The sequence below is a fragment of the Lissotriton helveticus genome, chromosome 6 (assembly GCF_964261635.1).
Source record: "Lissotriton helveticus chromosome 6, aLisHel1.1, whole genome shotgun sequence".
Taxonomy (NCBI): domain Eukaryota; kingdom Metazoa; phylum Chordata; class Amphibia; order Caudata; family Salamandridae; genus Lissotriton; species Lissotriton helveticus.
Window position 1 is genome coordinate 211450456 of NC_136067.1, and position 16022 is coordinate 211466477.

General features: G+C 42.7%; 1 protein-coding gene across 1 annotated transcript in view; it reads left to right on the plus strand.

Moving 5' to 3' along the window:
• LOC144762430 (methylmalonyl-CoA mutase, mitochondrial-like) overlaps positions 1 to 16022 on the plus strand; it is a 310401-nt gene that overhangs the window by 217866 nt on the left and 76513 nt on the right. The window contains 1 exon segment of the mRNA XM_078647612.1: positions 2047 to 2178. Coding sequence (XP_078503738.1) covers positions 2047 to 2178 — 132 coding nt within the window.

Genomic DNA, 16022 nt, shown 5'->3' on the forward strand with positions numbered 1-16022 from the left:
CTAGTCCATGTACTATATTGAGTCACCTTGACTACTGTAACTGTTTCTTGGCACTTCTTTGTCGATCATTACACGCCTTTAACTAATTCAAAATGCAGCAGGTTACCTTGCCTTTACCCTTCTCTTTCAATACTCCTCTACTGAATTTCTGAAATCTTTCCACTGGCTACCGATAATTATCAGGATTACCTTAAAATCACTTTATGTTGTGTTTTGTGCCTACCGCAATGTGTTCCCATTTATATATAGCCGAATATTTGTCTCTACCCGGTGACCCATGCCCTTTGCATAACAGCGTGCTCAATAAATACTTCACAAATTCACCGCACCAGTTATACTGAATGCTATTCCAGTACAAGATGGAGGACAACAAACTAGAGGAGCAAACATATCAATGGCGCTACTTCCTTTAATACCCGCAGACTGATGACAACATTAATCCCAGGACAGAGGTGCCTCCTCACACGAGGAGTAGTTGCTCTTTAATATCCGGCTGTATCCGACACTTCTCTGTGCTTATAATTTATATCCAAATCTTCTACAACAGCTGTGCCATCATTTTCTTCTGATTAATTCTCCTGACATGAACAGAACTCCCCTCTGCCATCAGTAATCAAGTTTAGATGAATATGTATTATGTGAACGTGTAGCAGGTCTGCGTTGGTGGTTCAAGAAATCTACCAGTATTCAGGATAGGGGTTTATGCCACTGTCAAGAAAATCCTTAACATAATAGCTACATCTTTGACGAAGTCACTTGGGGAATGGCCAGAGTTAAAATAGTATAGTTTGGCACCAAGAAGTCCCTGCTTACTCTTGTTGGAGTTAGTGGATTAGAAATTCAGGCACAGCATCACTGGGTAAAAAACACGCTATATGTGAAATAGCCGTACAATCAGATCTGTCACTAAGAAGAATAGGTCTTGTTGTTTTACAGGTAATTACCTTGGTGTGGTTAGCACCTTCTGGTTCAGATATACAATTGCAACATTTTCATGGCGTTTTCACTCTTGATTTTTATAACATCGAACCACCGACTTATTGTTATCCCTTGGGGGAGAAGAGTTGGGTGTTTTCATTTGCATTTGGGAACTTTGGATTTACTTTAATTATTATGCAGCCATTCAGTGGAGCTGAACAGCCAGAGAGAGAAAGTCAGTGTATCACGTTTTGGGGTTACATGGCTGCTTTTGCCCCAGTTCCTTGGTAGTCATGGATGAAAGAGGGAAATTGAGCTTTGCTCATTTGATAGAGTTCACACAAACCTAATACCCTAAAGATATTAATGACTCTCACCAGACCTGTAACAGTCTCCCCTCCCTGGTCCAAAGCCATTGAACGTGCCCAAATTAACCGGGGTACCAGGGACTGGATAGTCAGGCTTTCAGTTCACTGCTTACAGTCTTGTAAAGAGGAAGTGATCAGTTAAGAACTCATCTAGTGTCAGAGCTTTGCAAGGTGACTTATTAGTGAGTGCACCGTCAACAGGGTCCCCTGAGTTGGGCAGAAAAGTTTGTTTGGTGCATCTGGATATGGGGTATCAGTGTGTGGAATTTTCAAAGGTCTGGCTCCCTAGTGAGATGCGTTCACTAGGGTCCTGCTCCTGGAAAAGGGGGATGAGTAAACCCTTATAATGAATTAGAAGGCAAGGACAAGTTATAAGAAGCTAGAAGCCATGAAAGATGCCCACCTTAATGAGCACAACAAATTCAGCAGGCGGTTGGAGGGCGTAGTACACAAGTGGATTCTGGAGAAATATCCGATCTTTGCTAGAATATATTCTTGAAATGGGATGACTTCTTTCAGTAGTTGTAGGCGACTGTAATCTTACGCAATGGAAAAGGAATGACTGGATTTTCTGGTATAACAAGCAAAGTATTAATGTATGACTTTTTAAAAGTACTATTTTGTATTGGGCAGCCTCAATGTAGGTGGTTTATTCCTCATTACGTTATTGGAAACAGTTAATTGCATTGAACATTTAGTTTGGATGGTTCTGATCATCAGTTGCCTCATTAAAGTGTAATCCAAATGTTATACATTTTAGATGTACTGTTGGAGAAATAACTGATGCAATGAAAAAGGTGTTTGGTGAGCACAAAGCGACTGATCGAATGGTCAGTGGTGCATACCGACAGGAATTTGGAGAAAGCAGTGAAATTGCATGCACTCTTGATAGGTAAGAAGCTATGATTTTTGCGGTTTTGCAGTGTCACTATTTAACAGGAGTTTACATTATACACATTTGTTTCCATATTTGTAGATTTAAGAAATACATTTTGCAGTGGTCGGTTCACTTTGAGTCATGAAAATCTCAGCATTTATGCTTAAATCAGTCTGTATCTATATTATAATTTGTTTTCTTTATCGAACTACAGACCTCTAGATATACCAAATATTGATTGAGGACAACATGTATTAAACATGACCCCCTACAAAAAACAAGCATTTACAATGCAATGGTTTTGCCTTTGTTAAAGTTAGAGCTATTGGCATTGCTCTTGACATTTTTTTTATTTATGTTTTTTTTAACATAAATAAATGGCATTGTCATTTACAATAGCAGGGCAGGGCACAGGGAAGGTGGACGAAGGAGAGCTGCGGGCTCAGGGAAGGGGGGGCGAGGAGAGACGAAGGAGAGCTGCGGGCTCTTGTTGTAATGCTTGTATGGATGAGTTGGTGGATGCATGGATGGGTGCATGCATGGATGGGTGTATGGATAGATGCATGGATGGGTGGATGGATAGATGCATATATATAGCCAATCCCTCAACAATTTATGCAATCCACCAACCCATCCAACCAACAACCCATCCATGCATCCACCCATACATCCATGCATCATGCATACATCCATCCATCATGCATCCATCCACCCACTGTGTCTGACTCCGACCCCTCTAAATAGAACTAATTTTTTCTGTATATAGAGATGACTGTATTCACTAGTATATGCAGTAGAGGGGGGATGATTGTAACGGAGGGCAGATTGGCAGAAAACACGAGGCCCAGGGAACCACATGGCACTTCAATGTGGCAGCATCTAACGCAGGCCATGGACAAATGAAGCATCGCTGTCCACGTGTGACCGCTTCAATAACTGGCCTTAAATTATAGAAAATGAACGTTTGTGTTAACCAATGAATCCTACTGCTTTTCAGTTTATAGGCAATGACGACAAAATAAGTTCCGTGCTCCTTTGTACATACTATGTGCATCAAAACCTAACTCGGTACCTTTTAAAAGCCAATCACGCGGAGCCACAATACATCTGGCAGCCAATGAGAAACAGACACCACCCACATTTACACTTCATCCAGCATTCCGATCCATTTCATTAGCATCACGGAAAGGGATGGGAGGTTGGTCCTTGCGAGCAACTGAAACTACAAACTGCCCATTCACCGCATCTCGACCCTTCACCACCTCAACACACCGCTCTAAGCAAAATGCGAATAACACCTCAACAAACCAACAAATGAAGAACGCGGTTTGAAATCCCTCAATTTAGGAAAACGTAAAAAGTGCATTGGAAAGCACTACACACATATGGTGCGGCTGATAGCGGGAGCTGGCATGGGAGGCGAGGCCGCAGTCTAACAAACCCTGGAGGAGCCCGTAGACCTCACGGACAGCGGGAGGGGGGGTGGGAACGGGAAAAGACGGAAAAAGTACATGACAAAGGGACGGAAAAAGGACATGAGAAGGGAAAAGACAAATATAAACAAAATGCTGCTTACCTGATCGCTGAGCCCGGCGCCTTGGCCGACCCATCACCACAGCAGTCTGCAATATTCACTAGCTCGGAGCCAAATGTGTGCTTTAATTAGAGGGCTTACTGAAGCAGAGGATAAACCACGTCTACAAGTCCACCTGGGGCTCTTCCTTCTCTCCACGCCAAACGATCCATCGAGGCAGGCTCAGGTGGGACGAGCCTGCTCAAACGTAGAGGGAGAAAATACCAAAATGTTCTTTCTAGAAGAATGAAAGGCCGTGCAGCTGGCAGGTGTAAACAACGCAGAGCCTTTGTGCAGCTTCTCAGCTTGCAGGCTGCAAGGATGGCCAAGCAGACCGTGTTCGTGGTTTATCTGCAACAAAGGCATGCTATGCTGGCAGACCGGCAGCTCCGAGAAAGGTCACTTCACATTCCAGATAGGGATGGAACAGAACGCTGCAGATATGACACATCATTCTATCTCGGGACAAGCTGGGAACCAGTGGCAGGCCCGAGAGAAGAGCCTTTCAGGTCAGTATTTCCACAGTTGGGGCCTGTGTCATAATCCTGTGACGGGAAGGCAGCAAAGAAACCCAATTTACTCATAAAGGAAAATACGTATACATCCATGACACAGCCTGGAAGGTCTGCACGTTGTTTGTGTACCAAAAGATGTTTTAAATATTTACAGCAGAAAACTGCAGATTTCTTATTTTAAACAACGGATTCCACGTGTTGTCACCATAGAAAACAAGCACTTGCGACATTCGACAAAACAACAAAATGTTCATGGAGACATCAAGACGAAGGCAAACATTGGCAAATCCAGTAAGTCTGCTCTTGGCAAACCTGCAGTTTTTAAGCAAACATTTGCAATAGACATATGCACGGTGCACATTTTGTGAAACTCTAGGACAATGGGCCCGGACAAAGCATTCACACCAGCTAATCTCCCTGATCCCGTCGTTAGCAGAATGACATAAACATATACTTTGCCTCTGTGAGAGGCCCTGGCCACAGGCCCCCTCCCTGGACGAGGGCGCGCGGAGAAACGCCGGAGCCAAAGGAGATGTGCAGAGCATCAGCGCGGCCCCGCAGTGTAATATGTAAACAAGGGGGCGGGGCTACACATAAAAAGGTGCACACTCGATATTCTAAAACAAAAGTAAAGCAATACACTTTCAGACATGACGAAATTGTGCTGAGGCACCTGAAGGCAGGGTGTATACTTTCAATTTCTTTTTGGGGGGGATGAAATGTATTATTTGTACTGTCCCTTTTCTGAAAGCTCCCTCTAAAATCTATGCTTTGTTTCTGCTATAAATAACTTTCCTACACGCTGTTAATACCGAGACCACTGTGTCTCAGGTGTCAAAGCAGCAGCTTTGGAGAACTATATAAACAAACACGTCTTGCTGTTACATCGGTCACTGTGCTCCGTGGTGGGATGAGGGACAGCCGTCGCTCCCCCATTTCACATGGGCAGACCAGGGGGGGGCAGGAACGGCGACAATGAAAACAAAGGAAGGCACGGACAACGGGAGGGGGGGCGGGAAAGGGTAATCAAAAGGCAGAGCACTCGGGAACGGACACACGGGGAGAGGGGGGGCGGGAAAGGGTAATCAAAAGGCAGAGCACTCACCTGGACTTCTTGGAGCAACGAGAAGTCGACGGGCCCCGGCGCCATCTTCGGTGCAATGACAAAAACATGACTTGAGGAAAACAAAAAAATAACCCCGCCCACCGCTGCATGACTACAGAGAGGGAACGCGAGAGGGAACGCCCATGGAAAAAATCTCGGGAATGCCCCCGAATCTGGTCCGAGATTGACGGACAGAGCCTTCTCCCAATGGCTAGCCTCCAGTTATGGAGCTAGCCAATGGGAGGAGGGGGCGGATACCCGACCCCACAGAGAAAAACATAAGATTTTGCTAGCGCATGCGTACTTCGTACGCATTGGCTAGGCAAAACCTAAAAACAGGGATCTGTAATACATGTAACCCATTTCAACATTTATTGGTGATTTTCTCATCCAGTTGAACTCTGTTCATACACACTGAATATCGCTGTCGATTATGTTTTTGGAAACACTTACTTTAAATCTTTTTCAGCAATGTGTATTTTAAGTAATTTAATATATAACAGTATGCTGTTTCAATCCTGAAATCACATAATGTTTATTGTTACCAATCTCAATTTACTCATTTCTACAACCATGGAAATACTATGTGCTAAATGGGGTGGGTAATAAACCCTTGATTTGAACCTGCAGCTTTCAGCTTGCACACCTATTTTATGCAATGGATGAATTGTTCCACGGACCTAGCCTTTTCACCTTACATATTTTAATCTGAGTTATTAATAGTCAATATTTTTTACCTGACCCTGAATAGACTAAATACATTTGAACCATCAGCCAACCCCCTTAATGTTTCCCTGTCATTAGAACAATGATATAGAATCATTTGACACCCACTTTAAGGCAGGAGTTTACTAGAGAATCCCTCAATGTAGCACAGTCGTTTAAAGTCAATTTGGTTCATCTCTATCGACTGAAAATCCTTTTTGGTTTATGCCCATTCACCTCTCCATTCGTCTTTTTTCTTCTTCAAAGACCATATCACTTAAACTGGTACTCTACCATTCTCCCTGTGACTGATCAAAGAAACAATAACTTTACAGAGTGAAATATAATTAATTAAAAAATATATTTTTGGAGGAGGTATACATTCATTTGGCAGCTTGTATAGTTCAAATTGATAACCCTTCCCAAAGGTAAATATTTCCCTAGGAGCCAGACTTGATCCAGTAATTAGCAGCACAAATCACTAGCGTCTGGTATTTGTGTGAGACTTCGTCAGAGCTCTGCAAGTCTCCTTGGTGTCCAATATATGGCATCACAGGCCCTATTGGAGCAACAGTTGAAGCACATGAGAATGTTTACGGTTTTGGACTTGTTTAAGACTACGTTGCCTCCAAAATCTTCGGGCTTGAGGCCCTTCACAAAATATTGTCATTTGTTATTTTTGACACACTTGTATTCTAAGTATTTCTGGTGCTTATGAAATGCTTACGATGCAACCAGGTTTGTCCTGTGCTCTGTTATATCCCAAAGTAAAACAGAGAGATAGAAGGGAAATTACCCATGAGTCATAACTTTAGCTTTGGAGGTGTGGTCACAATCATTACCTTATTCTAGAGTGTCAATCATCTGAGATAAGGATTCACAAGAAAATTAATAAGCAGATGTTTCCTTTTCCTTGTCATGTAATCACAAATAGAAAAGGAGAAGTGCTTATAGGGAGAACACCCATTCTTTCTTTAAGGTTACTGCACTTTTTGGAAAAGTAGAGGCAAAACCTTTGGACAGATATAGAGATACTGTTTACAAAAGTAAGCCAACTACAAAAATTTACATAATAAAACATTTAACACATCATTACCCCACTGATTAATCGTTATGAAAACTCGTTGTACAATAACAATTCCATTTGTGATCTAAAATGCTTTTGCACTCGCTAATACTTAATCTTTTACACTGGCTTCATGAGAAAGACGTTGTTAAACCACCTCAGGAGGCACTGGAAGGGTAGCTATGACAATAGAGCCCTTGTGATGAAAATTAATCTTTTCTGACATACTTATCGAAAAAGCTTTGGGATGTAAAGAAAAGTAATCCTGAAAAGCAGTTGATGTGGATGCATGATGCTGTCAAACATAAAGATTCCACAAAATGTTGGTTCATTGTAAATTCACATCTTGATTCAAAGAAAATATCACCCTCCTAAGACATTGCCCCCTGTTTGGATAGACTATATTTCAAAGCTATTTTGCGACAGCAGAGCCTCAACGGATAAGAGCTTTCTTGTTTCATGTGATGGAAAATAATGAAGTGAAGGTGGATGTTTCTTCGCTGTTGGATATGCAAACAGCTATTAAATCATTACAAAGCAATGGGGCTCCACTTCCGAATAGCATACTGGCTTCCTTCTTCAAATCTGTGATGGACATCTTCTTCAAATCTGTGATGGACCACTGCTTGACAGTTTTAAGCCCACTCTACAATGCTTTCCGTATTAATGATATTATTCCGTATTCATGAAGAGGCTCATTTCTGGTATATATTCACCACAAAGGATCAAGTAGATCACTTTAGATCATTCATCTAATTGCATTATTGGATGTCGTAGGCAAAGGTTACTCACAGCTTTAAAAAAAAGATTTGATCAAGTAGGCTGCTGAGCAAAAATGTGTCCCTTTTTTTCAAACAGGATTTGTTAACGGCTGTAACATTGTGGATAGCTTACTTGCACTGTCAATGCTTGTTAAGAATACCATGACAAATAAAGAGAGCTTGCTTTATACTGCTCTTATTGATTTCGCTACAGCCTTTGACAATGTCAATAGCGGTAAGCTTTAGGTAAATATTAATGAATGGGGCACTCTGCAAACCTTACTGAAGTTAATCATTGGTCTCTACTCCAACATGTGGGTAAAGATAAAACTTGCGTCCAAATGGGTCACCTCGGGGAAAATGTTTATGAACAAGGGACTGAATGAAGGAATACTGCTTCCTGGCCCTGATACTTTTTAACTTGTGTCTGTAGGACCTGTCCTAGTTCCCTCTCCCATAAAGAGCCTGCCCACCCAAGTTAGCAGAGCTAGCAGATGTGAAGATTAATTAAATGAAATGACATTACAGTATTACAGTATTCTGATGACACTATACTGCTTGATCTTACCGCAGTGGGTCTCTAAATGCAAGACATTGCATGAGTAATGATATTAAAATTATTACATCTAAGGCAAAGATCATTGCTTTTGGAAGGAAACAAATAAGAAAGGGCATTGGGTGATTGTAAATTAATTCATTGAGAAAGTGTTTTTCTATAAATATCTAGGGGTGTGGTTTGAGGAGAGGTGGTGCGCAAAGCGCTCAAAACATCAATTAGTTATGTGCCCTGCTTTTTATGCACAACATTCTGCCATCTTTTAAATAATGTTTCAATGCTCTGACACAATTCAATTGTGCAAAGTGATAGAAGAGTGTCCATTAAATTCAACAATTCTTTATGGCATGATTGCACTTAAAGATAAACTTGGTGACTGGCTTCAGACAATACATTTTAAGAGTTACCACCAGGCATTCAAACTCCCTCCCACGCCCGCCCAAGCACAATTAAGATTAAAGTATAACTTGACAAGAAGCCAAATTTATCTTTTATTGCTGTAAGTTAAAAAGTGCGGACACGAATACTCTGAAGGTTTACCTCTGGACAATGATGAATAAAAGTTCCAGTTGGCTATGTTATTCAGATGGGGACATTAATACAACTAAAAGCTAGGGTCCTCTGTTTGAAGGAGTTGCCAGCTAATTTATTTTCCAAGCTAGTAAATTAACAGGCTAAACTCTTATCAATTAACCAAGCTATCAAAGGCATGAGTAAAAAATCACATATTAAGTTGTTCCCTAGGCTATATGAACAACAGAAGTTCCCACACTACCTTAAGTAACCCTGGCCACTGTTGTGGAAAATAGCACTAATGAGATACTGCATCGGGTTAATCCCCCTGAGAGCTTTTTGGTACGGTAGTCTTGGGCAAGGCTCAGACTGTTCATACTGTTTATGTGGAGCAAAGTCTGAGTCACATCATCTGTACCTGCCCTCGCCTCCTTATACGTCAAAAATAATGGCTGAGACCAATGTTCAGATGCTTGTCTATAAGAACGTGTCAGATAGCACTTGAAACCTGTCTCAGGGATGAATCTGGACAGCTGTCATCTCACTTTCTCAAATTCATGAAATTTTCTTTAAAGAACTGAATAAATGCTAATAGTAATTTCCCTAATTCGATTATTTTAATGAATTTTCTTTGACTGTATGAATGCACTTTCGGCCCTCTCTGTAACAGAATTATTTTTGGTGATGCTGTTTTTCTCACGATTGACTACATATGTAATGCCATGATTGCTGTTTCTGCCTCCAGTTCTATTTCGATGAGATCATTAATTTTACTTGTGATGGTCTCTTTTAAGGAATCTTGGGCCAGATGTAGGTAAAATTATTTTACCACCTCTTAAATACCGAATCATACCGATTCGGTATTTAAGAAGTGGTAAAATATAAGTACCGAGATGTAGGTAAATACAGATGTGCATTTACCGAATCGGTAAAATTCTGTATTTACCGATTCGGTAAATACCGACCGGTAAATGCCCATTCATTCCTATGGGCTTTGAAGCCCATAGGAATGATTGGGCATTTACCGGTCGGTATTTACCGAATCGGTAAATACCGAATTTCACAAGGGTGCAGGGGGTGTCACTTTGACACCCTCTAGCACCCCCAAAACGGGTTCAGGTGCCATGTGGCAGGCATACCTGCCCTAAGGGCAGGTCTGCCTGTCATATGGCACAGGTGTGCATGCACACATGTGCATGCACACCTGAATCGGTATTTTACCATCAACTTGTATTTGATGGTAAAATACCGATTTTGTAGGGCTTGTGGGACTCAGAAGAGTCCCACCTACATCTCGATTTTACCGATTCTGAAAAAATACCGGTCGGTAAATTTACCGACCGGTATATTTACAGATTCGGTAAAATTACCGAAATGGCCTGTTTTCAGGCACCTACATCTCAAAAGCCAAATACCGGTCGGTAACGGCCGAATTCGGCCGTTACCGACCGGTATTTGGCTACCTACATCTGGCCCCTTATGTATTTGACAATATGACTGTACTTTTGGCTTTTTTGTTACATAACCACTTTAGCCCATGAAGACTCACAATGTTAGCAATTAGTCGTTTGGAAATTATTTTATAAACAACTGCACTTTTGGTCGTTTTGATGGTATGATTGTACTTTTGGTCCTTTATTTGACTGTATGACTACACTTTCAGTCCCTTCTGTGATATAATGATCTTTGCTAATACTGATTTTATTAAGATCAACTATGTATGTAATCCCATGATTTAATTTTTTTACGTCCAGTCTTATTTAGATATTTATAATTATTTTTATCTGTGATTGTCTCTTTTAATGAAATTTATGTATTTGCTGGACAATTGTACTTTTGATCTTTTTGCTGTACATTTATTTTTAGCCCATGAAGATTCAGAATGTTAGCAATCAGTTTTATATTAATGAATTGTATGTATTTGATGGCACAATTTCACTTTTCGGCTTTTTGATGGGATTATTGTACATTTTAGCATTTTGCTACATAACTATTGCAGCCTAGTAAGACTCAGAATGTTAGCATAGCATTTTTTGTTAAGGAGTCTAATGCATTTGACTGTATGATAACACCTTAACTCTTTTGCAACATATTTATTTCTTGTATTTTATTTGTTGATCCATACTGTTCATATATATTCTTGCTATTATTTGAAATAATCTTTGCAATAAAGATCATTCATTCTTTTGCCAGTTTTCTACCTTGCGGTCAGCCATTGGTCCAGATAAAGGCATTCAAGTAAGCCATTTGATCATCACTGGTAAATCCTCAGCTGCATTCTCTGGAGTAGATCTAGTCCAAGCAGTGCCTTGGGCACTGACCACCTTAGGAGAGTGCTGGGAGCTTTTCTTCAAGATATACCTGGCCCCATTGTTACTACAGTGCTAGCTCTGAAGGTATTAACTTATAAGTAAAAGAATATCTATGAGCAGTTCAGTCAATCAATTGCAGCGGATAAAACATTTTTAAATGATACTACTGAACATGCTTTGGGGTTCAATTTTGCGTTGACTTCACCCACGCAAGTCACTGAACTAATAACTATGATTAAGTCTGGCTTCCCAGAAGATCCCTGCCCTCCTAAAATCCTACAATCTATCAATAATTTGGTTGGTCCCCATCTCTCTAAAATATTTAACCAGATGATAGATCAGGGATCTTTTCCCACTAAATGGAAGAAGGCCTGTATCCTACCTCTCATTAAAAAAAAGCATCTTAGATGCAATGGACACTGCCAATTACCGACTGATTTCAAGAATCCCCCTGCCAGCTAAAATAATTGAGAAGATCATGAATGCCGAACTGGCAAAATTTATTGCGGATAACCAAGTTCTAGATCATAGCCACTTTGGTTTTAGATCGAACCATAGCACTGAGTCTCCTCTGATTAAGACCACAGAGGAAATACGTATGTCATAGGCTAGCGGAGGTTCAGCAGCCTTGGTGCTGCTGGACCTGTCCCCGGCATTTGACACAGTGGATCATTCTCTTTTAGTGCGCCGTCTAAAGGAGATTGGAATTGGAGGCAAAGCTCTTGCTTTGCTGACATCTTTCCTATCTGAGAGAACTCAATCAGTGCACTTGAGGAATTTTAGGTCGGCTCCATTCTCTCTTCCCTGTGGGGTCCCACAGGGATCTTCATTAAGTCCTACGCTTTTTAATATTTACGTAGCAGAGTTTGCACCTTTTTGATTAGAAGCTTCAATATGATCCCTACGTCATATGCTGATGATACTCAGCTGGTGATTTTCACAGTGGATAAGGACACGAATCATTCACTAAACCTCTATAATTGTATGTCGTCTCTTAGCCACTGGATGAGCACCCATTGCTTGAAGCTGAATTCGAGTAAGACGGAGGTGATAATATTTGGAAATCTTTCTCCCCCCTGGTCTCCCGTCTGGTGGCCAGATAGTCTTGGACTCCCCCCTACACGGGTGGACAAAGCAAAAAATCTTAGGGTCATTATAGATGGAAAGTTGAATTTTAAGACCCAAGTCTCTAAAGTAGTGTTGTCTTCTTTTTTTATAATTAAGACGATTAGGAAAGTTTTGCCATTTATTCCTAAATCCTGTAGAAAATCAGTAGTGACTGCTTTAATTTTGTCAAAACTTGACTATTGTAATAGTTTGTACATTAAGGTCCAGGCTGTCCGTCTCAGGAAGTTGCAGTCAGTACAAAATGCGGCGGCAAGACTGATCCTGGATATTCCAAAATTTCAATCGGTAAGAGCAGAAATAAGGAAACTCCACTGGCTGCCAGTCCACCAGCGGATAAAATTCAAGACTCTCTGCATTGCTCATAGGGCATTACATAGAGAAGGACCCAGGTTCTTAGAGAACTTGTTTAGATGGTACTCCCCAAACAGAGCACAGCGGTCAGCCAATGCTTACCTTATGCAGCCGGTCAGGATCCATAAGATGAACTGGGGTGGAAGGAGTCTAGCATTTAATACCATCAAAGAATGGAACTCCCTCCCGCTATACCTGAGAAAAATTACCCGTCTTTTGGAATTCAGGAAACAGCTTAAAACCTGGTTATTCCAGTAGTAGTATGGTTGAGTTCAGCACCATTTGGGTCCGTTAGTGCCAAGACGCCTGAGGGTATTCGTGCGCTGTACAAATGTTATTAACATAACAGAAGATTGTACAGGTTACAACTCTGGTAATGCGACCATTGGCTTTGAAGCTGGTCAGCTAGGAAACTTTTATAACATCCTATACCACAAAACTTGGTGTTTAAGGTATCGACAGCTGAACTAAGGCACAATAATTTTCCATTTGCTTCTCTGAATTATATTCCTAAAAGGTTGGACTTGGTAGAAGGAACATCTTTGCTTTGGGAAGCTTAGCTTTGAGGGCAGTCAATGCTACTTGTCCTCATGGCCAGGTAATAACATACATTGTTGGAGATGGTCCTTTCCTGGATCTAGTGAAAGCAGCGTGAATGCTGTCAAACGCATAAAGCTGACTGTAGATGCAGTGGCTGATCCATATGTTCTGAAGTGGTGCTTATTAGGAGCATTTTGATATATTTGTTTCATGTCCAAGCGAAGCTTCTGACTATGTATTTTGATGGGCAAAAATGTATTCACTGAGGTAGTGCAACATTTCCACTAATCGTGCTGTGAGTTTAACAGTGTCTGCTTCTCTATTAACAGTACTGAACTGAGAATTCAGTGAATATAAGCATTAGTTTAGCAGTCCTGTTCAAAAGTCGCAGCCTCTACTACCTCATTTGACTTTACAAGATCTGGGTCTCCAATAGATAAAGGGAGCAGACTCTATCTTTGTCTTCCTCCTCCAATGCAATAACCACCAAGGCTGGTATAAAGCTTGCAAACTCTACAGTTAGTGGGAAGCTAACACTTTTTCGTAAGAAATAGAAGGAAATTGCCTGTGATCTGTGGGAGCCTCCAAATATAAAAAATGGTTATAATCCTTTTTAGGATGAAACTGCCTTATTTCCCCTTTCTCCTTTTGCAAACATCTTGATGGCAGAGGTTCTGTTTTACGGAAGGGGCTAAAGAGAAACTGGCAGTAGAAGAGAGGGGCAAAGGTTAGTAGTCAATATACTGCCTGTTCTTGAAAAAAGGAAGATGTTTGATACCCATCCTCAACAAGTACCTTTAAAAACTGAGAAATTCAAGCGGGTGGCATTGTAGCAGGTATTTCTTTATTGTATTGGCCACAGCAAATGTATTACAGTATAATACAATAGGAGATCTTGAAATATCAGACAAGAGAAAGCGTCATCCCAGTGGCTAAAATATTTTAAGCTGCCCTCATATTAAATACCATCAAATGTGTCATCAGGGAATACATTCTATTTAAATGTATCAATCAGCGTCTTCCATAGAAGCCGGAATTTACAATTGATCAGTTTTTCTTATCTGAGCAATCACTATGTTAAACAAGCATTTGCAATGCAATAGGTCTCGCATTAGGAAAGTGTGAGCTATTGGTGTTGTAAATGACAATTTTTTTAAATGTGTTGGCTTTGAAAATATATAATTTAATAACATTGTTGTTCGCAAAGCCAATAGCTTACACTTTCCTAATGAGAGTCCTATTGGCTATGGCAATGCTTGTTGGTAGCAAGCAAGGACAGTGCTGAGTGATGCTGTTGTGGTGCTGATTGTTGATGTGGTTGGGCTGAGTGATGATGTGGTGGTGTATTAGAGTGATGTGGTGGTGTCCCAGAGGGATGTGGTGGTGTCCCAGAGGGATGTGGTGGTGTCCCAGAGGGATGTGGTGGTGTCCCAGAGGGATGTGGTGGTGTCCCAGAGGGATGTGGCAGTGTCCCAGAGGGATGTGGTAGTGTCCCAGAGGGATGTGGTAGTGTCCCAGAGGGATGTGGTAGTGTCCCAGAGGGATGTGGTAGTGTCCCAGAGGGATGTGGTGGTGTCCCAGAGGGATGTGGTGGTGTCCCAGAGTGATGTGGTGGTGTCCCAGAGTGATGTGGTGGTGTCCCAGAGTGATGTGGTGGTGTCCCAGAGTGATGTGGTGGTGTCCCAGAGTGATGTGGTGGTGTCCCAGAGTGATGTGGTGGTGTCCCAGAGTGATGTGGTGGTGTCCCAGAGTGATGTGGTGGTGTCCCAGAGTGATGTGGTGGTGTCCCAGAATGATGTGGTGGTGTCCCAGAGTGATGTGGCGGTGTCCCAGAGTGATGTGGCGGTGTCCCGTAGTCATGTGGCGGTGTCCCAGAGTCATATGGCGGCGTCCTAGAGTCATATGGCGGTGTCCCTGAGTGATGTGGTGGTGTCCCTGAGTGATGTGGTGGTGTTGTGTGGCGTTCAGCAGTGTGAGGCGTTCAGCAGTGTGAGGCGTTCAGCAGTGTGAGGCGTGCAGCAGCGTGTGGCGTGCAGCAGTGAGGCGTGCAGCAGTGAGGCGTGCAGCAGTGAGGCGTGCAGCAGTGAGGCGTGCAGCAGTGAGGCGTGCAGCAGTGAGGCGTGCAGCAGCGTGAGGCGTGCAGCAGCGTGAGGCGTGCAGCAGCGTGAGGCGTGCAGCAGCGTGAGGCGTGCAGCAGCGTGAGGCGTGCAGCAGCGTGAGGCGTGCAGCAGCGTGAGGCATGCAGCAGCGTGAGTCGTGCAGCAGCGTGAGTCGTGCAGCAGCATGCAGCAGTGTGAGGCGTGCAGCAGTGTGAGTAATGCTGCAGCGTGCAGCAGTGTGAGGCGTGCAGCAGTGTGAGTAATGCTTCAGCGTGCAGCAGTGTGAGGCGTGCAGCAGTGTGAGTAATGCTGCAGCGTGCAGCAGTGTGAGGCGAGCAGCAGTGTGAGGCGTGCAGCAGTGTGGCGTGCAGCAGTGTGAGGTGTGCAGCAGTGTGAGGCGTGCAGCAGTGTGAGGCGTGCAGCAGTGTGAGGTGTGCAGCAGTGTGAGGTGTGCAGCAGTGTGAGGCGCGCAGCAGTGTGTGGCGCGCAGCAGTGTGTGGCGCGCAGCAGTGTGTGGCGCGCAGCAGTGTGTGGCGCGCAGCAGTGTGAGGCGCGCAGCAGTGTGAGGCGCGCAGCAGTGTGAGGCGCGCAGCAGTGTGAGGCGTGCAGCAGTGTGAGGCGCGCAGCAGTGTAAG